This window comes from Saccopteryx leptura, chromosome 11, assembly GCF_036850995.1.
Source record: "Saccopteryx leptura isolate mSacLep1 chromosome 11, mSacLep1_pri_phased_curated, whole genome shotgun sequence".
In the NCBI taxonomy this organism is placed as follows: Eukaryota; Metazoa; Chordata; class Mammalia; order Chiroptera; family Emballonuridae; genus Saccopteryx; species Saccopteryx leptura.
The window spans coordinates 5907610-5932102 of NC_089513.1; the positions used below are offsets into that span (position 1 = coordinate 5907610).

The window sequence follows — 24493 nt, forward strand, 5'->3', positions numbered from 1 at the left end:
AAGAAAGAAGAAAACACAAAATGAAGAAAAAATAAAAGGAGAGTGAGAGAGAGAGAGAGAGAGTTAAGGGTTTTGGAGTGCAACCCTCATAGAGAGAAAGGAAGAAGAAAGAAAAGATAATGAGCGATGTAACACTTATGGGTAGTGTAGTTCAAGGAGAGGAGAGAGTAAGACCGGCAGAGAATTAAACCAAATTGGAAGAGGAAGAAAATAATCAAGACAAGAAAATAAGAGAAACAAATGAACAAATATCATTAAATGGTATAGGTTACAAAGTCAGTGGATTATTCTTGATTTTGAGAGGTTATATTCTTGCTTTTTCTTTTTTCTCCCTATTCCTGGTTGGTGACTCTGTACCCCGGGTTCTGCCCCTGTGGTAGGCTGAGGTAGAGGTTTGCAGTTGATAAGTATCTATGGTGATGTCATATATTGGACTGCAGTCTCGTTGGCAGTCGAGGCTCATTAGCATTTGCAGGCTCTGCCAATGAGAGAGTCTGTATTCCCGGAGCCTCTCTCCTAGTCTTTCCTTCCTGAATTAGTAGCCTTTTGATCCAGCCATGGGGTTGCTACTGCCTCTGCCTGGAGAGTAAGAGGCTCAAAGAGCTGGCAAATCCCCACTCTATTCCCACTCAGCACAGGGCTCTGGGTAAGGCTCAGTCAGTCAGAGCCGCTAGTATAATCAGGTGGGGCTTTGGCCCACACAAAGACCTCTGATTTTGCCCCTCTGTCCGGGAACACAGGCGCCCACTCCCGGGGGAATCTCTCACCCACTCTCTGTGCTCGCTGACCAGGATATCCGGCCAGCCGCCTCTCACGGAAAAGTTCCAGTGTAGGAAATTTTGCTCCCACTCACTTCCCGCGTGCTGCTTTTCAGGGCACAAGGGCGACCTCAAGACTGGTTTCGGCCCACAGAAAGGCCTCTGACTTGGCCCCTCTATCCGGGAACACGGGCACCCACTCTCGGGGGAATCTCTCGCCCACTCTCTGCGCTCGCCAACCAGGATACCAGGGCGGCCGCCTCTCCCTTTGTGCGAGGCGCCCCGCCTGCACGGAAGAGTTTGAACATAGGAAATTTTGCTCCCACTCACTCCCCATGCGCTGCTTTTCGGGGCGCAAGGGCTACCCCACGACTTTTGTTTTGGCCCACAGAAAGTCCTCTAACCTTGCCCCTCTGTCCGGTAACATGGTTGCCCACTCCCGGGGCTCTAGGAGGAGTCTGTTACCCACTGTCTGCGCCCGCCGACCAGGAGATCGGGGTTAATGGCTGTCCCAATTGCCTTTCTTTGTTTGGGTTTGGCGCGAGCGTTAGCTTGTGTTGACTGGGTTGCCACAAGCACAGTTTTTCCTCGGCTTGGATGTTCGTGCCACAGCCTGGTTCAGACGTTTGTGCCACAGTCTGGTTCTATTCACACCCTATGCCCGCCTTAGTTCTTATACTCTCAGTTCCCACTGAGAGCAACCCTTATTTAGGTTAGTGAAGAAGGCGGAATGTTTCTTCCTCCTTATTTCCTTTGGGGTTGATTATATATTTAGTTAATTTTTCGCTCAATCATACCTTTGCGTTTAGCGTGGAACTTCTGGAGGCTCCAAGGATAGATTTTTCTGTTTCTGGTTGAAGATCTTGTTGAATTTTGGGGGAGATTTATCATTATTGTTCCTTACGGCGCCATTTCTCTGACATCATCCTATCTTACTCTTGAATGATAGTTTATTTACATTAATCTTGAATGATAGTTTAGCTGGATATAGAATTATTGATTAACTGTTTTTCTTTTGCACTTAGTGATATTGCTTTGTCCTTGTTGTTGAGAAGTCTGTTGTCAAAGTATAGTTAATTTGTATTTTTTCTCTAGTTGGTTTTAAGATCTTTTTTATGTCTCATAACAATGTCTTTATATACATTTTTTAAAAATTACTTTTTTTTAGCATTCTTCTGTCTGAAGACTCACGTCTGCTGATTTTTGAGTTTCAGTTGTTATTTTTCTTAATCCTGCTATTTTCTCCATGTTGAACTCTCATGAGATGTTAGACCTTCTTTTCCCCTTTGTGGCTTTTAAGCTCTCTTTTATATTTTCCACTACCTCTTTTTGTTTTGTTTGCATGGAGTTCTTCAGTGCTGTCATTCAGTACATTCTTTCTTTCTTTAATTAGGTCTCATTTATTTTTTTTAAATCATGGTAAAATGTACATAACATTTACATTTTAATAATTTTTTAGTGTGCAAGTAGCGGTATTAAGTACATTCACATTGTTGTGCAGTCATCAGCATTATTCATCTCCAGAAATTCTCTACCCATTTAAACAGTAAGTCCTCATTTCCCCTCCCCTCAGGCCCTGACAACCACCATTCATTCTATTTTCTAACTGAATTTGACTATTCTAGGTACCTCATCTACATGCGAGATGTATTTGTCTTCTTGTGTCTGGTTTATTTCACTTAACATAGTATCTTCAGGGTTTGTACATGATATAACAGATCAGCATTGCATTTCTTTTTAAGGCTGAATGATACTCTGTTCTTTGTATATGCCACATTCTGTTTATCCATTCATCTGTTGATTGGATATTTGTGTTATTTCCATCTCTTAGCTATTGTAACCAGAGTTTCTATGAACATGGGTCCACATACAGCTCTTTGAGTTCTGCTTTAATTCTTCTTTCTTTTTTTTTTTTTTTTTGTATTTTTCCGAAGCTGGAAATGGGGAGAGACAGTCAGACAGACTCCCGCATGCACCCGACCAGGATCCAACCGGCACACCCACCAGGGGCGACGCTCTGCCCACCAGGGGGCGACGCTCTGCCCACCAGGGGACGATGCTCTGCCCCTCCAGGGCGTCGCTCTGCCGCGACCAGAGCCACTCTAGCACCTGGGGCAGAGGCCAAGGAGCCATCCCCAGCGCCCGGGCCATCTTTGCTCCAATGGAGCCTTGGCTGCGGGAGGGGAAGAGAGAGACAGAGAGGAAGGAGGGGGTGGTGGAGAAGCAAATGGGCGCTTCTCCTATGTGCCCTGGCCGGGAATCGAACCTGGGTCCCCCACACGCCAGGCCGACGCCAGGCCGACGCTCTACCGCTGAGCCAACCAGCCAGGGCGGTACTTACTTTCTTTATGCCTATCATCCTGAAAAAGTTAAGATATTTGGTTATCTCAGTAGTTTAAGTTATCAACACTCTGCTTGATGGAAGAAAGTAACAATACGTAGCTCATGCAGACTCAAAAACAGTTGGTCCGGAGAATCTTTTATCATCCTCTCTATGTAAAATAAGTTTCAGTGAAGTGAAAGCTAAAATTGGAATTGAAATAATTTTAAATAAAAGAAAGAAGGATCCTTTTGAAAAATCTATGTCAGTGATTTTTAAAAACTTTTTGTTTTATTTACAGGAATGTTTAGGTATCCATAATGTTGGAACACCTGTGGCTTCCTTTTGTAACGGCATTCATTTTCTACTCCACCCGAAAGTTCTGTATGAAATCTCTGCATTCGGCATTCAGGAACCCAATAACGAGGTAGGGCGTGTGAAAAGCGAGTGCAGGAACTGTGTCATTCTTTAGGTACTCAGCTAAGTCACAGTAGTATCCTAATAGAAGGATACTACTATGGTTGGATTTAGCAGGTTGTTGGAGGGCGTGATGAGAAACAGAAGAGAAATGTGTCTGTGATGTGTCGCTTCAGTCCAGCTGTTTATTTTATTTTATTTTTTTGAAGCTGGAAACGGGGAGAGACAGTCAGACAGACTCCCGCATGCGCCCGACCGGGATGCACCGGCATGCCTACCAGGGGCAACGCTCTGCCCACCAGGGGGCGATGCTCTGCCCCTCCGAGGCGACCAGAGCCACTGTAGCGCCTGGGGCAGAGGCCAAGGAGCCATCCCCAGCGCCCGGGCCATCCTTGCTCCAATGGAGCCTTTGCTTTGGGAGGGGAAGAGAGAGACAGAGAGGAAGGAGGGGGGCGGGGGTGGAGAAGCAAATGGGCGCTTCTCCTATGTGCCCTGGCCGGGAATCGAACCCGGGTCCCCTGCACGCCAGGCCGATGCTCTACCGCTGAGCCAACCGGCCAGGGCCAGTCCAGCTGTTTAAATAAAAAGAAATGTTAAAGAAAATTGACTCAAAATACAGGACAGATGCAGCTGTGTACTTAGGTTTGTCACCCAAGACGCAGAGCAGACTGGTTGGATTTAGCAGGTTGTTGCGTGAAGGGGCATGTCACTCGGCGGAAGGCAGGCCCCAGAGGCAGGAGCAGGCTCTTTCCTGGGGAAGGAGCAGTGGGGAGCAGGTGTGGCCGCTGCGGCAGGGCCGGGACCACGTGGGAAGGGGTGGCTATTTTGCGCCTGTCCGCTCGTTACCAAGCATTTCGGGGGCACCCGGCGCCTCAGCGGCCCCCCATTTGTCGGGTGTGTGTCTGTTGTTGGACAGGTGACCACTGCGGCCAAGGCCATCCTGTTGTACCTGCTGCAGGGGCGGCTGATGATGCCGGTGCGGACTTGGGACCAGCTGATGGAGTCACTGTGCCCCTTGCTCCCAGTGCTGCAGGTACATGCGCATGCGCAGTGTCCACTCCCGCCGCGTCTTCGGTGGGCGGGATGCGCACGTGGGCGTGGCACCGTGGGTGAGCGAGCAGGAGGTGGGCGGCTGTCCTCTGTCTGGCAGGGGCCCAGGACAGCTGACCGCGGTGCACCTGACGCATCTGGGTGGGAGGGTCAGGGAGCTGCAGGCCTTCGCAGCGATTGGGGGGGGGGGGGGGGGCGGAGCTCAGCCTCGTGTGTGTGAGGGCTTCTGGGCTTCTGCGTAGCCTTCCCACGACCGAACTTGCTTCATCAGTTATTTTTATGCATGTGGGTGACCCAAGTGTTCCCTTAATAAACGCGAGGAAGCAGCTTTTCCAGCAGTCCCTGTGGGTGTTAGAGGAGCGAGGGATTTCGGGTCTCTGCCCCCTCTGATGAGGAGGCGGAGGTGGCAAAGCCTGTAGGAGCAGTCGTGGAGGAAAGGTCCTTGTGGACCAGGAGCGGGGCCTTGGGCTCTGAGGCTCGTGTGGTTCGAGTCCACGCAGGTGTGTCTGCTGCGCTCCACCTTTGTCCTTTGGGGATGTTGATTGCAAAATGGCACCAGTGTTAGACTGGTGGAGTCAGTCTGCACCTCGGTTACTTGAGTTCTGGCTAAGAAAGAATTCAGAGCCAAGACTCAAACTATAAGAGGATGTTTACTTAGAAAGTCACAGAGGTAGGAGATTTGAGCCTAGAAGAAATGGGCTCAGGAGACCAGTTACAGAGACAAAGGAAGGGCCCTGGGAGCTCAGGGGAGAGGGAGAGGCAAGGAAAAGGCTGTGGGGGAGGGGTGGAAAAAGTCACGGGGGGTGGGGTGTGTGTGACCTGTAGAGTCCCTGTCTCAGTGTGATTATCTGGGGGTCCCAGGGGAGGGTGCCGGGGCTGAGGCTCCTTGGTCAATGGCATGTTTTGAAGACCATTTTAGGTAGGCTTTTAACCTCATGCAGGTTAGTTTGAAAAGGGGCATTTCAACTGAATTAAAAGAAATTTATGAGTTGCCTGACAAGTCAATGCAATTCTTACTTTCAAGTTAAAACATGTAAAAAGTGTATATGATCAAACAGTAATGGCATTTGAATGACATCTCTTAGGGCTATGCTGACACGGAAGACCCCCTGGGTAACTGCATCCTCCTGCTGAGCAAGGCGCGACCCGAGGGAGGGGAGGCCATGCTTCCTGGCACCGCTCGCCTGAGGTCCGTGCTGCGGCTCCTGCTGGTGAAGAAGCCAGCGTGAGTTCCCGCGGGGTTCATGGGAGGGCTTAGTGGGAGCAGGTTAAGAGGCGTTACGTCAGTGGTGATTGTCTCAGTGTGGCACAGAACAGAGCTGAGGGCGGTGAGGGAAAGCGGTCCCCGTATTATACAGAGAGGAGACTGGTGGGTGCCCCAGAGGCAGGCCAGGGCTTTGGGGTGCTCTCCTGAAACATTCTGGACACCCCTGGCACTGTGGTCCGCCCCATGTCGGGGGTGACTGCTGTGTCCGGGTGACTGTGGTGTCCAGGTGACTGCCGGTTTGGGTGTGACTGTGGTGTCCAGGTGACTGCCGGTTTGGGTGTGACTGTGGTGTCCAGATGACTGCTGGTTCAAGTGTGACTGCCGTGTCCAGGTGTGACTGCTGGGTCCGGGTGTGACTGCGGTGTCAGGTGACTGCCGGTTTGAGTGTGACTGCTGTGTCTGGGTGTGACTGGTGTCCAGGTGACTGCTGGTTCGGGTGTGACTGTGGTGTCCAGGTGACTGCTGGTTCAGGTGTGACTGCCGTGTCCAGGTGTGACTGCTGTGTCCGGGTGTGACTGCGGTGTCAGTAACTGCCGGTTCGAGTGTGACTGCTGTGTCTGGGTGTGACTGGTGTCCAGGTGACTGCCGGTTTGGGTGTGACTGTGGTGTCCAGGTGACTGCCAGTTCAGGTGTGACTGCCATGTCCGGGTGTGACTGCTGTGTCTGATGTGACTGCAGTGTCTACTAGGTGACTGCCAGTTCAGGTGTGACTGCTGTGTCTGGGTGTGACTGGTGTCGGTGACTGCTGGTTCAGGTGTGACTGCTGTGAACGGGTGTGACTGCAGTGTCCGGGGTGACTGCCGTGTCCAGGTGATGCCATGTCCAGGTGTGACTGCTGTGTTCGAGTGACTGCTGTGTCCGGGTGTGACTGCTGTGTCTGGGGTGATTCGTGTCCTGGTGACTGCACCCAGGGCTGTAGGTGGCGTGCAGGTGGGGAGGGTCCGTGAAAAGGAACAGATGGCAGAAGCCCACAGCTTCTCCCCGTCTCTTCTCCATACAAACTGTCAGCCTGGCGTGAGCCTTCTCTAAGCATCTGTTCTGAGAAGTATGGTAAATGTTTCCTCCATGTGCAGGGGACCAGTTGCCCCTGGTAGCACAGTGGTCAGATGGTTTAATCTTGCTTGGCTTGTCTGCCCTGTTGTTCGGGAAACTGAAAAGGGTTCTTTCCTCCACTGTTCGTGTTGGTGTCATCTGAGCTAGAAGGAGAGAGGAGACGTGTGTTGTCGCCCTTCCCCGTCAGCGCAGCGTGAGTGTTCTCTGTGCTGTCCAGGTGACTGATCAGCCCGTCCCTCACTGAGCAGGGAAATAAGCTCGCAGTCCCCTGCACTAGCAGTGATGGGGAGGAAGCGTCCGTGGAAAGGGCTGGGAGGAACAAACGTGCTTCTGACAAAGGACAGTTCTGTTCTCCCCAAACCTCACGTCAGAATAGCACAGCGGCTTGCTTATAAACAGGTGATCAGACTGAAAACAAGTAAGTGGCCGGAGATGAAATTCTGACTGACAGTGGGAGGAGGTAAATGAAAAGGAGGGACTGCAGTGGGAAATTAGGGCACTGCAGGGCGGGTGGAGGGGGTGTCCGCTCCTGGGGCATGGCTTCCACACGTCATTCCAGAAACTGTTCACTGAACACAGTGCAAGTTCATTTTCTGTTCACCCTTGGGGGCCCTAGCTCTCCAGGCAAATACATTCTTTCTTTTCTTTTTTTTTTTTTTTTTTGTATTTTTCTGAAGTTGGAAACGGGGAGGCAGTCAGACAGACTCCTGCATGCGCCCAACTGGGATCCACCTGGCATGCCCACCAGGGGGCGATGCTCTGCCCATCTGGGGCATCGCTCTGCTCCAATCAGAGCCATTCTAGCGCCTGAGGCAGAGACCACAGAGCCATCCTCAGTACCCGGGCCAACTTTGCTCCAGTGGAGCCTCGGCTGCGGGAGGGGAAGAGAGAGACAGAGAGGAAGGAGAGGGGGAGGGGTGGAGAAGCAGATGGGCGCTTCTCCTGTGTGCCCTGGCCAGGAATCGAACTCCGGACTCCTACATGCCAGGCCAACACTCTACCACTGAGCCAACCGGCCAGGGCCCAGGCAAACACATTCTTATTGAGCAGGACATTCCAGGGACGTAGAGATCAGCACTCCACAAGCGAGGGCACAGCCAGGCCCCATCTTGGGCAAGGCTCGGTTACACAGAACTGAAGACAGTGTGGGCCAAAGGTTTGACGTCATCGTTGGTTCGTTCTGTCCCGTCCCTCCAGGCAGTCAGCTCCTTAGGCAGGGACCCTGTCTGTCGGCTTCCTCAGCACTTCATGGGGTACCTTGGACGTAAATATGCTCAAAACGCATCTGTGGAAAGAAACAATGTAGGGGACACATGACAGGACCCTGGTGCCCAGGCGAACCCCAGAAAGATGCTAATGTATGGGCCAGAAGAGGAGATGCATCCATGTATGCTTTGTGCACTCCTCTGGCTGTCTCCTGGGCTGGGGCCTGTCCCCGACTGACGACCCGGATTGAATGCAGAGGGCACGGGCTTGGAACAAAAGGGGACAGGAACAGCATTCCGCAGTGTCTGGCCGGTCTGAGCTCCGGGGGGTCACAGCAAGAGGAGAGGGGAGAAGGGGGCCTGACTTCTCACAGCATCTTGGAGTGGTCACTAGCCTCTGCCAATGAGTCTGTCAGTAACAGGACAGTGAGTTCCTGCTCGGGTTTGGGGAGCACTACTGAGTGGCAGCAGGGGGCCTAGGAACCGCGGGGGCGGCGTGGGCCAGTGGCACCCACGTGGGCTGGCCCATCCGGAATGCAGCGTGGAATACGGGGCAGAGAGCTCGTCAGTCCCACTGTATTAATTGTGTAAAGCGAGTCAGGGTTATGGTAGGGGACGTCAGCGGAACCCTGATGTGGCCGTGGCTGTGGCCGTGATAGGGAGGCCTCCCCCAGTGGGCAGGTTCTCACTGTCTTATACTTCAAGCTTGGAACTGGGATTATTGTTACCACTGGCCCAGTTCCTGTGTCATTCAGGAACCCGTCAGAGCAGCGGTAGGCAACTGCCTGTCTCCCTGTGCCCCTCTCTGGGCCCTCCGTCCCTGTAGAGGTGTCTGCTTCCCGCCTCCCTCTCTGCTGGCCCGCGTGCGGTGCGGCCTCTCTCCTGACGTCTCTGCTGCACACTCAGCCAGTGCTCCTGGTCCATTCCGGATGAAACAGGCGCTTCATGGGAGTCAAAAGTGTATTCTCGATCATACGGGAGGGGAATCTGTTTGATTCCTAACACAGTATCAGGTTTCTATACATCGTTGTGATACTAGTTACTAGTGTGGTCACTGCCCTGGAGGTTTGAGTGAATTTGACTCTGCCCATGGGTGTGTGACCACCTGTGGGACTGACAAGCTCACAGGATATGGCAGCAGGAGTCACAGGCTTACTTTGCAGGCTGAGGACTGGAGTTCAGGACTGACTGAAGTTCACAGTCTCAGCGAGTCTGCGTCTTCATTTGTAATTTTGCTTATTCTTTATTTCTGCTGTTTATTTATAAAAACAAAATGAAAAGAATAATGGTGGTTATACACTAAATATTTTAGTAGGAAAACTAAAACATTACCAGTACTGTCAGGATAAGCATGGCTGATTATGTTAACATGTAACAGTTTGTTGTGATGCTGGACCTCCTAGTTCCTGGAGATCTGTGTGTCACCCGGTGCTGACGCTGCGCTCTGTCTCTCCAGGGTCCGTGCGCTGGCCTTGAAGCTTCTAGCCTGTCACCTCACGCAGGAGGAAGGGGCAGACCGAAAGCGCCCTGCTGTGGATGCCAGGCTTCTCGCCAAGGCTATTAATCTATTTATTGTGAAAAAACCCATTGAGCTCAAGCTGGATGACAGAAGAGAGCTGGTTATTAAGGTGACTAACTTCTGAGAGTATCGCTGGGTGGTTGTTTGATGTGTTTGTCTGTCAGTATCTACATTTCACCTCCAGTTTGTCTTGTTCACCAGACAGGGAGAGAAGTGTGACAGCTTTGGTGTGGGTATTCACGGCTACGTTGAACTTGTGTTCTGGCTTTGTTTGGCTCCTGGAGACATTTATATACTGAGCACATACATTTCTGAGTGCCTACTATGTGCCAGGCACTGGGTCGTTTTCATTTGGTATATACCCTGGAAATGCGACTAATTTGAATGGAGTCTTAAGTACAATGTAAGGCTCACCTAGAGGGAAGAAATTCTGTGATGACTCTAAGAACATATATCCCTGACACAAAGCTATTTAGAATTCTTGTTCTTATGTTGGAAGTTGCCTGTGATAGTGAAAAAGAAAAAGTTCCAACAATAAAAACGTTTTGCTCCTTCATTATAAGAGGGAAAAATAATTTAGGGGCTAAAGGCAGTTCACTTTTAAGTGTCGAGCAGCCCCCAGAGCCTGTGGCAGTATCGGAGGCCACCTGGGACCCGAGGGAGACAGCACTGGAAGAAGCTGGGAAGTTCCCCGGCAGGTGGAGTGGGGAGACGGAGACAGATAACTGATTCAGACTGGCCCCGTCCAGCCCTGACTCACCTGTCTCCTTCCCCCTTGCACGACCACTCTCTTAGTCATGCAGCCCTCCGGACAGTGAGGTTCTGGTCAGCATCAAATCGTCTTAGGAACAAAACCTCAGGACTGTTGACCGCAGAGTTAAGTTGTTTAAAATGAGGAAACACGTTCAGTGTCCTTCCAGCCTAAGCGGGGCCACGTGCCAGTGAGGCAGGACTGGGGATCCCCCCCGCCCCCGGGCCCCGTAGCAGGTCCTGTGCCCTGTGTGTGGTAGGGAGGACGTGGGAGTGGCCGTTCTAGAACTGTCTCGTGAGTCATGCTAGGGCCAGCAGGTAGCAGTGGCTGGGAGGAAGGAGGGGAGTCCAAGAGTCCTCGCTGTTCTTTTGTTTTGTTTTGTTTTTTTGTGACAGAGAGACAGAGGGACAGATAGAGACAGACAGACAGGAAGGGAGAGAGAAGCATCCATTCTTCATTACAGCTCCTTAGTGTTCATCGACTGCTTTCTCATATGTGCCTTGACGGGGGCTCCAGCAGACTGAGTGACCCCATGGTCAAGCCAGCGACCTTTGGGAAGGGAGGACCAGAGCTGCTGCTGCCAGCCTCCTGAAGGCGGACAAGAGCAGCGTCTCAGGGCTGCCGGCCGCCACCTGCAGAGTGTTTTCCGTCACCTTCTACATGGAGAAACTGGACGTTAAGAGAGGCTTGACAGGATGGCCCATTGTTTCAGACCCTAAGTCCTGTCTGCCCTAGCACTTTATTTTTGCGGATTTTCATGTAAATGTATCACTTCAGTAGGTTGCCTTTTTGTGTTTTCGTTCTTATGGTATGAACTATAAAATTTTATTGCAGAATTAGTAGTAAACTTTCTTTCTTTTGGTTCACAGCCTGAGACCGTGGAGAAGGTGTATGAAATCTTTGTCTCCGACGATGTTGACCTTGTCTTGAGACAGTCAGCCGCAGAGCAACTAGCTGTGATTCTGCAAGGTAATGCCGTGGGGGCCGTGTCCGGGTGGGGGGCCGGCTGTGGTGGCCAGGCCCGCTCTGTCTGCTGCGTAACCCTCGAGTTGAGTGCTTTTTACATTTTTTAAAAAGTTGTTAAGAAAAAACCAAGAAATGAAAATAAAGAATATGGCACAGACTTGGCCGCATAGCTCAGTTGGTTAGATCATTGTCCTGAATTGCAGAGGTTGCTGGTTTGATCCCCAGTCAGGGCACATATAGGAGCAGATTGATGTTCCTGTCTCTCTGTCTCCCCTTTTCTCTCTTTAAAATCAATGAAATAAATGTTAAAACCAAGAGGATATGCCACAGAACCCACATGTGGCCTGCAAAGATGAACCTTTTACATTTAGTTCTTCACAGAAAGTCGGTTGACCCCTCGTCTGCATTACCATTATTTTACCTGGCATGTCATCTGATAGAGTCGTCTTGCTTCCAAGACGTTGGTCTCATTCTGACAGTAGCTCGCACACTCTCTCTTGGTTGACCTAGATGTGATGTTTTCAGCTTGTTCTCTTGGTGGTGAGTCAGTCAGACAGGACTTTGTGGTGAGATAAAATAATAGCAATGTACTGTTTCTGCGTTTTTTTAAAGGCTTGTTTTAAAGGAATAGTAGAATATGCTATTGACTCTGTGGTGGTGTTATTCCATTTCTTGGGTTATTTTTTTACTTTTTTCTGTAATACATGTAATTAATGTTTAATGTGGGAGAGAAACGTTAACTGTGTCCTTCCATGGAGAGACATTTTCTGACTCAGCGGATGGGGCGCAGTTAACATCTCTGTCCTGGCGTTAGCGGAGACTGGGATGAGAGAGTAGTTTGAGAGAGCACAGGGACCTGAGTGTGGCTTTAGTAGCCACAGCGCAGACCACAGAAAACTTGGGAGCCGGACAAAGGAGATGGAAACATTCTCAGAAAGTGTTCTTCCAGGGGCATGACCGTTTCCGAATGTAACAGTCTGGGTACACAGTCGACTGGGGTGCAGCGGACACTACTTTTCATTAAGTGGCTGCTAAAGAACCTTACCTGTTAGCTGCTCCTCCAGGACGAGTGTGTGTGTGTCTCAGTGTGCATATTCATTGAGAACGTACGAGAACAAGTAAGGAGATTTGCGAATTATGAGATACTTGTGACTAATCCAAAAGCAACTAGAGTTGTAGAGCTGGTAATAGCCCTAGTGTGTATGTGTGTGTGAGTGTGAGAGTCTGTTTGGGCTGCTGTACTAGGACTAGGGTCCAAGTCGAAGGAGCTGGCAGGTCTGGTGTCTGGGGAGGGCTGTTCCCTGGTCATAGTCAGCTTCTTTCCTGACGCTGCTCCCGGAGGAGGGACAGGGTCTCATTCATGAGGGCCCCGCCCTCAGGACCTCATACCTCCCAAGGGTCCCACCTTCTTGTACCATCACTGTGGAGATTAGGGCTCTACCTGTGGATTTTGGGAGGATGTAAATACTGAGTCCACATCAGTGTACACACACATCCACATTAAAAAGTTCATACTCTTCGGAAATATATAGAATATTACAATCCCTTTCCCTTTACATTTGCTATTCACAGTTTGAGGTTAGAAATCTTATTAACAGAAAAATGATCTTCCCAAAATTATACATTAACTGTGAAGAATTGTAAACATTTTGAGACTGAATTTAGAGAATTGTCAATGAAACAATATAAAAACAAATTAGTCATGTAACGATTCGTTTGTATATATAAGATTCTAGTACTTTTCAGAGTCTGAACTAGTTTATTCTTTTTTAACAGTTTTTATTTTTTACAGTACAGGAGTAAAATCTACTTATTTAAAAATATTCAAATTGTTCAGAGATGTGTTAAGTAAAAAGTTTAAAGTTTTATACTCTAATTCAACACCAGGTATAGCTATTTTTAATAGTTTGAAGGTTATGTGGATGTCTGTTTTGTATTATTAAAACTGCAGGAAATGTTCTTGAACTTTTAGTAACTTATTTTTTGGTCCACAGATATTAAGATGCATGCCGTGGTGAAGAAGTTCTGCTTGATTGACAAGATAATTGAGTATTTAACTGAATGTGTGGGTCAGGACGGGGAGGTAAGACTATTGCACATCAAGACATTTTTACAGATTGACATTTTTATTAATCAGATCTGAGAGCAAATTCAGCTGAATTTGCATAAGTCCTTGGATTTTTAGGTCCCAACACCCCTACCTTGCTATTTTATTTCTAAGAGTGGGGTCTCCATAAAAAAAAACTAATCTTTAAATTTCTTTGTGATCTGTAAGCACAAGTATATGCAAAGCTTATTTTGAGCAGAAAATAATTCTTAATGCTTATTTGCATTTTTGCTTCACACAGTGTTGATAAGACAAAGTTTAGCGTAAGGTATTAAGGTGATGTCTGAGGGTGCTGTGTCTCAGCTCAGAGCTGACGAGCCCCCATCACTGTTCCGTCCGGGCCAGGTGCTGGAGTGTCTGGTGCAGCCCAGCCTGGTGCTCCTGAGGAAGGTTCTGTGTGCCGACCCGGCCGCCCGCAGCTCCCTCGCCCAGCAGTCTTCTCTCCTGACCCTGCTCTTCAGAGGTGAGCCACACATGTCCTGCTCATGGTGACACCGCTCTAAAGTTCAGGTGTTACTGTTTTACTGCAGGAAACACTTTCCATTTTACTTAACAGAGTGTAAAGTTTTCAGTTACTAAAAATAACCCCATCACAGTAGAAAATGTGTCATACGTCTGTGGATGTTTGCCAGCCTTCCTGTCCCTGAGTAGAGCCCAGAGCCAAGAGGGACTGAGCCTCGGTGGCTCTGGGCGCCTTGGTGACCCTCCCCGTCAGGAGCCCGCTGCGGCAGCAGCCCTCCCTGCCCCCTGCAAGCACCTGCCCACGGCCTTGCACCCCGAACCTTTGCTGGGATCTGATTATGTCGTTAAACGGGTATTAAGAGTAGACCCATCTGGACGGAACGGGGACTGGATCATCCCGATTGACTCTGAGCATTTCTTTACTTACTACATTTTATAGAGTGGTTTTTTATAACCCACTTCTGTTTGGTTGTAATTTAGTAATGTGTTTAGTTGGAAAAATTCCATGTAGTTTTGTTCTCTTTTTCTTCTATTCTGATTGTTCTCAGCAGAGAATTTGCTTACATTTTATACTATTTTTTTCCCATGAAGTTTGGGCCACTGCCTTTAAATGTTCTGCAAGAGACATCTTGATCAAGTGTCTCAGTGTACTGAACCCGATTAGTTATCAGGCATGTAAGAGATAAATGATATGTATCCTCAAAATATTAGCAGATCATAGATTAGAATACAGTCATTTTATTTAAGCATTCCTATAATAATAGCGTCTCCTCTCTTCAGGCTAATATATTTTAAATTTGAAGTTCATTCTAATATTTTATAAAGTTATGCATGCATCGTCTTTTTGTTTCTCAGTTTCCCTGATATTTCATGAAGATTATGCTGTCGTGACTGAAGCCGGAGCATTATTCTGTCTGCTGTTATTTGATGAAGTCTCAAGAATGGATATGTGGTGAGCTCTAAGAATTTCGTAAGTTTTTACTCAGTTTTTTAGCTACGGTTCCTGATGCAGCCTTATAACAACGCATGGGAGCGTCTACTTATGAAGCTTATGCTTTCATGGTAAACATAACCATGGGACAATTTGGGTTGGAGTGAGTTTTCAAAAGCCCATTGGCTCAAAATGTCACCCTGAACTTTTTTATTTTTGAACATTACAGAATACAAAATTTTAAATTACTGCAGTAATTTTTGTGATACATTTTCAGTATATACTCTGAATTTTGCATGTTTTTCTTTAATATTTTATTTTAAGAGACCTTAAGGAAGATGTTTAACATAATGTCTGTCTAGTACTGACCTTGAGCCGGGTAAGCGGGGTGGGGGGGGCACAGACACACCTGCCACGCAGCTCCCGCGCTGTGTCTGCGCTGGGTGGGTTGTTCAGTCGTGGCCTTCCTGCAGGACACAGTCTGCTCCACATAGCAGATGCAGGAAGCAGCAGGTTCGTTAGTTGGTACTGAGTGGTGGCTGCTGCTGTGTCTCGTGGTTTGCGCTCCACCGTGGAAGGGAGGCAGGTCATGCTGGGGGACGGCGCTGCCCACTGCGCCATCTCCCTGTGTTTGCTTCACGGAACAGGTCATCCACCCCTCCTGGCACGCCATCCTCGCCGTCGGTCTTCAGCCTGCCGCTGTCCATGTGCAGAAGGTAAAGGATGGATTGCTTTGTTTTGTTTGGTTTTTGAAGGAAAACTGGTTATGGAAAGGGAAGTCTCATCTGTACACGGGTCACAGGTCATGGAGCACATGCCCCGCACGACCTGCAGTGGTCAGTGTGTCCTTCACAGTGGCGTAGGCGGGCTCTGTATCCGTCCCCGTTACCACGGCCTTACTGTGGTGGCGGTCAGGTCCACAAGAAGGCTGAGAACTGGCAGTGGGCGCTGCGCACCGTCAGCCTGGGCTTAGTGGTCGTTCACTCGGGGCCCGTCTCTCTCTCTCTCATGTATTTATTTATAGATAATTCTCCCTCCTGACCCATTTCAAGATAACTTTCAGAAATAATTTTACTTCCCTCCTGTTATTCTAGCATATACCTCCTTAAATCTTTAAAGAAGGACATTTTTTTTTTACATAACCACTGTAAACATAACAAACATAAAGGATACAGGTCATGAGTACTGTTGATAAATTTTTCCAAACAAATGCCCCCATTTAACTGCTGTGCAGATGACACACAGAATGTTACTCGCACACCAGGAAACCTTTCGTGCCTGTCGTCACTTCCCACCCCCACAGAGGTGACTTGTTTTAATTTCTGTCACTCTGTTATTTTTGCCCTTTGTAGAGTGTTCTTGTAATCAGCTTTTTTGCTCAGTGTGGAGAGACCTGTCTGTGTCGGTCACTGTCACTGCTCTGTAGGATTCAGCCGTGGACGGTCTCACACTGTGCCTACCACTTGGTCAACAATGGCCATGGGCCTTGAACACATCGGGTCAGAGGACGTTTCTGTTTAGTTGCTGCTCCCAGACTGCCCCAGTGCTGCACCGTCACCGACCCTCCTTTCTCCTGTGTGAGAACACACAGACCTAGAAGCACTGAATGTCCAGCGGCAGGAGGAACTCGCCAACGCACTGCGCTGTCCACACAGCGGAACACTGCACACTGCAGTAGTGTGCTAGTTGCTGTGGCCACGGGGCTTGCCGTCAGGGGCGTGAGACGTCTCTGCAGACAGCTCTGATACGCATCGGACATGGCAGGTTCTCAGGAATGAAGCCCCATGTCCAGAGAGCGTGGCAGCTGCTGTCCGATGACGGAGCATGGGATGCAGGCCCCACCCTCATCTGCGGCCTGTCCTTCTGAGCAGCGTCAGGATTGACAAGTTGGTGATGGTTTGTGCGTCTTCTTTAGGTATCACCTGCCAGTCCACGTGCGGGGCCACCATGCCGTGAGTCCCAACGCCATCGTACTGCCGTTGTCTGTGGACTGCTTGGCCTCGAAGCCGGTCTCGGACATGGTGAGGATGGCGTGGAACCTGTCGTGGTGTCACGGGCCCGAGAACCTGGTGAAGCAGACGAACTCCGAAACGGGGATCCAAGAGTAAGCTGCCACGTGTAGTTGAAACGGCACTCACACTGAACTAACTGGTTAGGTTTTATTTTTCCTTTCGGTCAGATAGTCTGTTTATTGTCATTTGATTGTGCGTTTGCACTGAAGAGGATAACTTTTACTCTGCTTTAAAGATTTCATGCGTTCATTACATTTTTAAAACTATCACACAAAGAATTAAATTAAAAACCATAGAGCACCCATGCTGTGTCAGAGGCTAGATAGCGGTTGTGTAGTTGGTTGATGTCTGTCCCTTGGAATAGTGGTCTGGCTTCTGGTGAAGGTCACTAGCGTGTGTAAGAATGTGTCATGACCGTGATGGTGGTGGTGGTCATTACTGAATACCGTACCATTCTGATCTGTCTGAATTTTATTGTTTGAACGAAAAGTATTGTATTTTGTGGTTGTAAAGCAGGAAGATGTCAGTACAAACACTTAGGATGCTCATGCAAAAGCCTAACATTGGCAGATACATGCCAGATTTTCTCTGGGCTGTGAGTCTGTCTTTAATGAAAAGAAGAGGAAGCTAAAACTGTGTGGGGAATGAGTTTATAATAAAAGTGAGCTATTTAATAGCTTTGTGTCCCTCTTTCTTCTTCCCATGGTTTAGATTCTCAGAGACACTGCGGCTCTCCTCAGAGGACGCCCTCGCTCTGGAGCTGACGCACACGGCCAGCGGGCTGCAGGGCTGTCTCCGTGCCATCGCGCAGGCTGCCACCCACAGGGATGTCCGGGCCGCTGTCACACGCATGAGGTTCTACTTTCTGAATGACAGATTGTCTTTCCAGGGTGGTGCTGGGCCCTGCAGCACTGCCTTGAAGTCCTTGGCTTGGCACACCTCCCTGAACAGGTCAGTGTGAGCGCGGTCATCCTGTGCCGAAGGTCAGGACGGGGCTGTTGGGTGCATTTCCATGCCTTTGAAGATAAGAGCACGTGTTCTTCCTGTTGCTCTCATGAGAGAAATGCTTTCATAGAAGGAAAACCACCAGGAATTTTATCACCTGCAATAAAGATCTGATAACAGCAAAAGAGAAAAATGTTTAACTGACCCATTGCAGTTTTGAAGGAACTATTTATAAACATAACAATTTTAAAAATATCTTTTTTTTTAAAGTGAGAGGCAGAGAGGCAGAGAGACAGACTCCTGCATACACCTGACCAGGATCCACCTGGCAACGCCTGTCTGGGGCTGATGTCCTGTCAATCTGGGGCCTCTGCTCCATTGCTCAGCCACCGAGCTATTTTAGTGCCTGAGCGAGGCCATGGAGCCATATTCAGCTCTCAGGGCCATCTTGCTCATTGGAGCCATGGCTCGGGAAAGGAAGAGAGAGAGAGAGAGAGAGAGAAAGGGAAGGGGTAGAGAAGCAGGTGGTCACTTCTCTGTGTCCTGACTGGGAATCGAACCCAGGACTTCTACATGCTGGGCCTATACTCTACCACTTAGGCAGCTGGCTAGGGCTTAAATATCTTTATCATGGAAAACTTTCTTACCTTATAAAAGTAAGTGACTAGGCTATGACATGAGTGAACAAGCAATGTTTGTTTCTGTCCACATTACAGATGACTCGATGTCAGTGGATTGATGAATAGGTTTGGTACAATTGTAGCAGGCTGTTTTATTTTGTTTTGCCCTTGTTTTTTTCTTTTAAGCAAATGATGTTATTTTTCTTTTTTACTGTGACTTTCATGAAGTTGAGTGCCTGGTGTGGGGGTCAGCTAGGGGCTGTGGGAAAGTCCCTGCTTGTCAGCGTGACACATTTAAGCAACAGCAGATAGTTGTGCCTTTGGAACTGGCGAGCCTGAGCTGCAGTGGTTGGCAGCAGTTGTACATCTGAACCTGCATGTGACTGCTAGAAAGTGGGTGACTCGCTCATTAAACGTAAAGCGTGCACTTCTCAGAATGTGCGGCTGTGTGAGTCTCCAGGTGCTGACTCCTGTGATAGGTCGGCTCCCACGATTCAGGCCTCCGGTTCTGCATTTCCAGTGGCGTGCGGGAGCCAGCTGCCCCGCCTTGGAGAGAGCCGAGGCTTACACTGTCAGCATTTGTGCGAGTGAGGGGCTTTAAACAGAGCCACGCTTTGATACTCAATTATGTAAATTTACCATCAAATAAGTTGTATGAAAATCCAACGAATATGCAAAAGTTATTACTTCCTAATTATTTTACAACTCTTTATGAGGTTATTTAATTAGTTATAGCTACGTGATGGAAACACTACTGTGCATCTCTCCGCGGCTCTCTGTCACATTGGCGGCTTACAGTCGGCCCCGGGGGGGGGGGGTATTTACACTGTGGAAATGGGCACACAAGTCCAGTCGGCAGGCCACTTTTCAGTCTGTTGTTAAACATATATCAGCACTCCATTTGAACTGCTACAGGTCACAAATGTTGTCGTCTTTGTTGTAGGTTTTTACAAGTGCTTCCTACTTGCACTGAGGATGAGAAACTGTTAATAGATATCATACATTTTTTAAGTAAGTTACTGAAGGACCAAAGAAGAAATTCATCAGTGGATCTTCTAAACTGGCTTCTGGAGTTACTGCTTAGACCTGTAAGTGTTATTAGAGAATTTGCGTCCTGAGTTTGACAAGTGATCTATTTGAAAATCACTGATACTATATTGGTGTCAATAAGTAAAATATTTATGCAGGCCTGTAGTGGCTGGCTTCACTTTTTCCTCACATGTCATTGTCACTCGTGTTATAAACAACACGAGGAGGAGCAGGTAGACTTCAGCATCCACTCTCTGAAGGGTTTCCTCTCTAAATATGATGCAGCAGGAATGGGTTAGGAAGTGCTCATAGTGACCAATGTCAAAGGAAAGGAGCCTGAAAATAGGAAGTCAAGTACCTTTTAAAGTGTATCGTTTGAAGTGAGATTTGTAAGTGGGAAATGACTTAAGGTGGTCAGTGAGATAACACTTCCAAAGGAGTTGTTTTGAATGCACGGGCAGAATATGAAACGATATGCACAAGTAGTGGTGGCAGAAACTAACGCACACAAGCTGCTGTGAACACCTGCTCAGACCGAACGCACATGGGGTGTGCAGAATAACCGGTGACTCACCGAGAAAAGGTTGAGGACCTTTCCTAATTGAAAACTTTGTATCTTATCAAAACATTCATTTTTTATGAACATTTCAATTCTCAGGCACTTGAGGAAGTCACTGTGCTATTAACCTATATTTTCATGTAATGATATCTTGTTAATATATAAGTAACCTAGATAGAAGTGGTGAATTTGACCATCTTTCTTGACAGAATGTTTTTCTGATGGAAGTTTGTAGAAGCAGAAGCATCATTTTGGGGGTGGCGATTCAGAACCTGCAGCCGGTCTCTTCAGGCTGACTTTCCCAGGAGCGCGTGCACTCGCGTTTGTGGAGGGCGCTGCTCATCCTGCTGTGGCAGCTTGCTGCTGGGTGGGGAGTCGGAGGGGCAGGGTGATAGGGGCCGTCACTATAGAGATTATTGTCGTTTGGAGGTCAGTGGTGACAAAATAATGGCCTGACTAGTTGGTTTAAATTAGAATTGAATACTAACATCTAAAGACAAAACCTTCAGGCGTGATTAAGCATTTGAGATAAATAGGGATGAGGAGAGACACCTGTTCCCCTCTCTGTTGCGTGTGAGGAATGGTATGTACTTCATCCGGATCTTAGAAGAGATGCTCCTGATGTTCACCGACTCTTAATGGTGACGTGTGAACCCGAGATGGGTTCTAAAGCGAAGAAGTCGCAGTTTACGACCAAGAATAAGTTCTACAGAGAATGGGGTTCTTTGGAGGAACCTTAACTTTAGTTCATATGTACTGCGTCAGTATATTCATGTCTGAATCAGCAGCTGCTACATTGTGTCTGTATATCAGAATTATTAGGTACTGAGAGTAAAATTACATTTTACCAAGAGGAGGCTTGCATGACGAACAGCTTGTTCATTTTGTCGGTGTCTGTGGGGGTTGGAGGGACTGTGGGTCCCAGTTGGCTGTTGGTTACATGGGCTAAGCATGCTATAGATTGAATATATACTTGCTTTTGTGATTCTATTAAGTGTGCATCTTGGTTGCTTTATTTGTGTGTGAGCCGTGGAGGTTGCAGTTCTGTTTCATGTAACCTGACTTGACCCGAACGAGGCCGTTCTTGCCCGGGATGAAAGGAACAGTGGGGAAGTCGCTCAGGTGGGAGACGTGGGCCAGTCAGCTGAGAGCAGACGCTCAGTACTTCCCGACACTCTTGCTGAACCCAGTTGCTGCTTCTCGCTGACTGAGCTGGACTCGGCGTGTTACACGATACAAACAACCTGGAATGCCTTCCCCGCTTTTTTCATTTCTGTTTTCCTAAAGAGAAATGGCTGGTTTTGAACTGAGTTCTTGAGGTGGAGGAGTTTGTAGCAACAGTAATTACATTTTGACTTTCTCTCTCTTTGTATGTTGCATAAGCCCTGTTGCTGTGACCTCATGCTGGGGACAGAATGTTAACGAGTTTTGCAGTAAATGTTCGAGAGATTAAATCCTCCTGCTGCCCACTCTTAGGACTTTGGCCAAATTACTTAAGCTCTTTATAAACCTCCTTTTGCCCTGTGTCAAGTAAGAAATGTACATTTTCCACTTTAATCAAAAAATTAAACGACATCTTGTTTTCTCTCTTTAGCATACTGCCTGTGACTTGATAAGACAGTTAATAAATGTTCTGTATATCCGTTAATGCCAGGGGTTAATGTACATTTTCTATTCTCTCAGTCATATTAGAAATACTCCTATTACATTTCTTTACATTTTTTAAATGGAAAACAGGAAAAAATTTAAATATCATTAGTTTTGTTTATTAGCCGAGCAGATACTATCACAACAGTAGTGATACTACTCAGCATTGGCCCAGGAGCTGAGAGCCTTCTCACACCCTGCTTAGGGCTGTGTGGATTAGTACACTTAATGCAGGGACAGTTGGGCAATACATGTCAAAAGCATTAAACTATTATCCTCTTTTGATTTAGTCATTTCATTGCCTAGACCAGGCATGGCCAACATATGCCCGCGAGCTGGATCTGGCCTGCGTAATGAGTTTATGCGGCCCACGACTAAATTTTTAATATTCTCCACTACTTTAAAATCTCAGCTACTCAGAAGCAGAAGCGTCTTTGATTATTGGAAATCGAGATATTTAAGAAGATAGTGATACACGGAAAAGAATTCCGCGTGTGTGACTAATCTAGGGTTAACTTCCAATAATTGGTTGGATGGATTCGCGATACTTCTTTATTTTTTTAAAAAATTCCATTATAAAGATTTACAACTTTTGTATTCATCTGTACTCGATATGAACTGTTTGATGTTTAGCGGTGATGTGAAACCCACATTCTTTTAGGCGGAGTTTGCCAGTGCGCACCCAGGGGTCAAACAATTCGTTATTTTTGTGGTCAAGTGTGCTGAATCAAGTGGCATTGTAGCATAGACAGTAGCTGCAGTTGATAACTGAAAACGTGTCCAGGCTGTTTGTAAAAGGAAATAATTGTTTTATTTGTAATATAACCCTTTCAAGCTCATTCTATTTATTAAATATTGTTTCGATTGATTGCAATACAGTTTGGATATTTATACAGTATGTAATTATATTTTTATTAAAATTTTTTTTATTAAAATAATGTATATTAAATTTTTTTTTCATTCAAATTTATTCATAAACAAATTACAAAATAAAATTTTGTTTACTTAAATGAATCATTTTTGTATTTAATTTTTTTTAATTTTACTCTTTCATCTGGCCTGTGAAAAAAGTTTTCTTTCTAATCTGGCCCGGGGGCAAAAACTGTTGTCCACGCCTGGCCTAGACTCTGCACCCAGGACCTGTCGGAATGGAGCCCAGTGTGGCACAGCTCAGTGAAGTTAGAAGTCTCTGCTTGTCCAGCAGTCAGTGTGGTAAATCCTCATGTGGGATATCAGTCCAATATTAAAAATTTTTTTTTTAATTTTTTTAATTTTTTTATTTTTCTGAAGTTGGAAACGGGGAGGCAGACAGACTCCTGCATGCGCCCGACCAGGATCCACCTGGCACGCCCACCAGGGGGCGATGTTCTGCCCATCTGGGGCGCCACTCTTGCGACCAGAGCCACTCTAGCGCCTGGGGCAGAGGCCATGGAGCCATCCTCAGTGCCCGGGCCAACTTTGCTCCAATGGAGCCTCGGCTGCGGGAGGAGAAGAGAGAGAGAGGAAGGAGAGGGGGAGGGGTGGAGAAGCAGATGGTCGCTTCTCCTGTGTGCCCTGGCTGGGAATCGAACCTGGGACTTCTGCACGCCAGGCCAACGCTCTACTACTGAGCCAACCGGCCAGGGCCTTAAAATGTTTTTGAAGAAATATTTCTAATAACTCAAAGTAAGAAAATCGTTAGAATAGTGGGTTTTTCCACTTGATCCCAGTTTTGTTAAAAAATAGAGAATTACATTTATATTCACACATGCAAAAAGAGGAGTGTGTACCAGAATGCTAGCAGCCACCATCTTCGTGAGGCGTGATTAGAAGTGATTTTGTTTTTCTTGTTGAGCTTCTCACCTTTTTCCTCCATTTTCTGGGATAAAAATGCTTTTTTTTCTGTTGTGTGTGGAACTCCCCAAGGAGTGCAGAGACCCATTGCTGCTGGTCAGGTGATCCGACTCTTCGTTAACCCAGGACATGCTGAGCAGCGAAACCTTCGTAGAAGACAGCACTCCGCTCTACGGGAGAGTAAATACGTTTTTTACCAATTTCATTTTTTAGAGTCCGAACCCACTGTTAGACCTGCTGGTTCTGACCGAGTCGCCGGCGCGAGAGGAGGCGGATGACGTCCGGACTGCGGTCCGGCAGCAGCTCCAGAAAGAGCTGATGGCGCTTTTCCACACCTTGCTGCTCAGTTTGGTGGCAGTGATGGACAGGTACTGTGGTGTCATTGCAGGTTTGGGGACGTCGGTGCAGAACTGCGTTTGTATTGAGAATGTTTCATATCCTGTTATGTTTGGTGGTGACATGATTATACACGCATGTAAACCATCACGTGTGTGCACATAAAATTTGTGAAATTTACTTCATGCACATTTTGCCTCAACGAAGTACTGAAGAGAAGCACGAGTGTATCTGAGGCTGGTCAGGGCGTCCTTCGGACCTGGAGTGAGTGCAGTCTCCCGGGGCTTGTGACAGTACATCAGTGGTTTAGGCATCTGCTCCTTCAATAAGCACTATAGGTGGTCCTTGGACTCCACTTTGAGAAATGGGGGTGTGGACTGTTCTTTTTCTGTTATTCTTTCTTATTGAATTTACTGGGGTGACATTGGTTAGTAAAATTATATCGATATCAGGTGTACAATTGTATAATACGTCATCCCCCAAATCAAGTCTCCTTCCATCACCATTTATCCCCCCGTTCCCTCCTGTCATTACCATGCTGTTGTCTGTGTCTCTGTCATTTTATTTCCTTTGCTAATCCCTTCACCTGTTTCACCCGGCCTCTCCCCGCCTCCTCTGACGGCTGTCAGTGTGGAGAGGACTGTGTCAGTCAAGACCAGGCTAGGATTTCTGTTTGTTTTAGGGTGGACAACACTTACGTGTGTTA

General features: G+C 47.6%; 1 protein-coding gene across 5 annotated transcripts in view; it reads left to right on the top strand.

Moving 5' to 3' along the window:
- Window positions 1-24493, top strand: part of RTTN (rotatin) — a 117941-nt gene that overhangs the window by 34532 nt on the left and 58916 nt on the right. For 3 of the 5 annotated variants that reach the window (XM_066352589.1, XM_066352590.1, XM_066352591.1), the window contains 13 exons: window positions 3380-3505; window positions 4412-4528; window positions 5631-5770; window positions 9527-9698; window positions 11210-11309; window positions 13301-13389; window positions 13759-13876; window positions 14731-14827; window positions 15454-15522; window positions 16722-16910; window positions 17530-17769; window positions 19327-19471; window positions 23665-23819. In XM_066352589.1, the coding sequence (XP_066208686.1) occupies window positions 3380-3505; window positions 4412-4528; window positions 5631-5770; window positions 9527-9698; window positions 11210-11309; window positions 13301-13389; window positions 13759-13876; window positions 14731-14827; window positions 15454-15522; window positions 16722-16910; window positions 17530-17769; window positions 19327-19471; window positions 23665-23819 (1757 nt within the window). Of the gene's footprint in view, window positions 1-3379; window positions 3506-4411; window positions 4529-5630; window positions 5771-9526; window positions 9699-10764; window positions 11117-11209; window positions 11310-12185; window positions 12288-13300; window positions 13390-13758; window positions 13877-14730; window positions 14828-15453; window positions 15523-16721; window positions 16911-17529; window positions 17770-19326; window positions 19472-23664; window positions 23820-24493 lie in introns of those variants that run through there. The other 2 variants (XM_066352594.1, XM_066352593.1) reach the window with 2 other exon arrangements.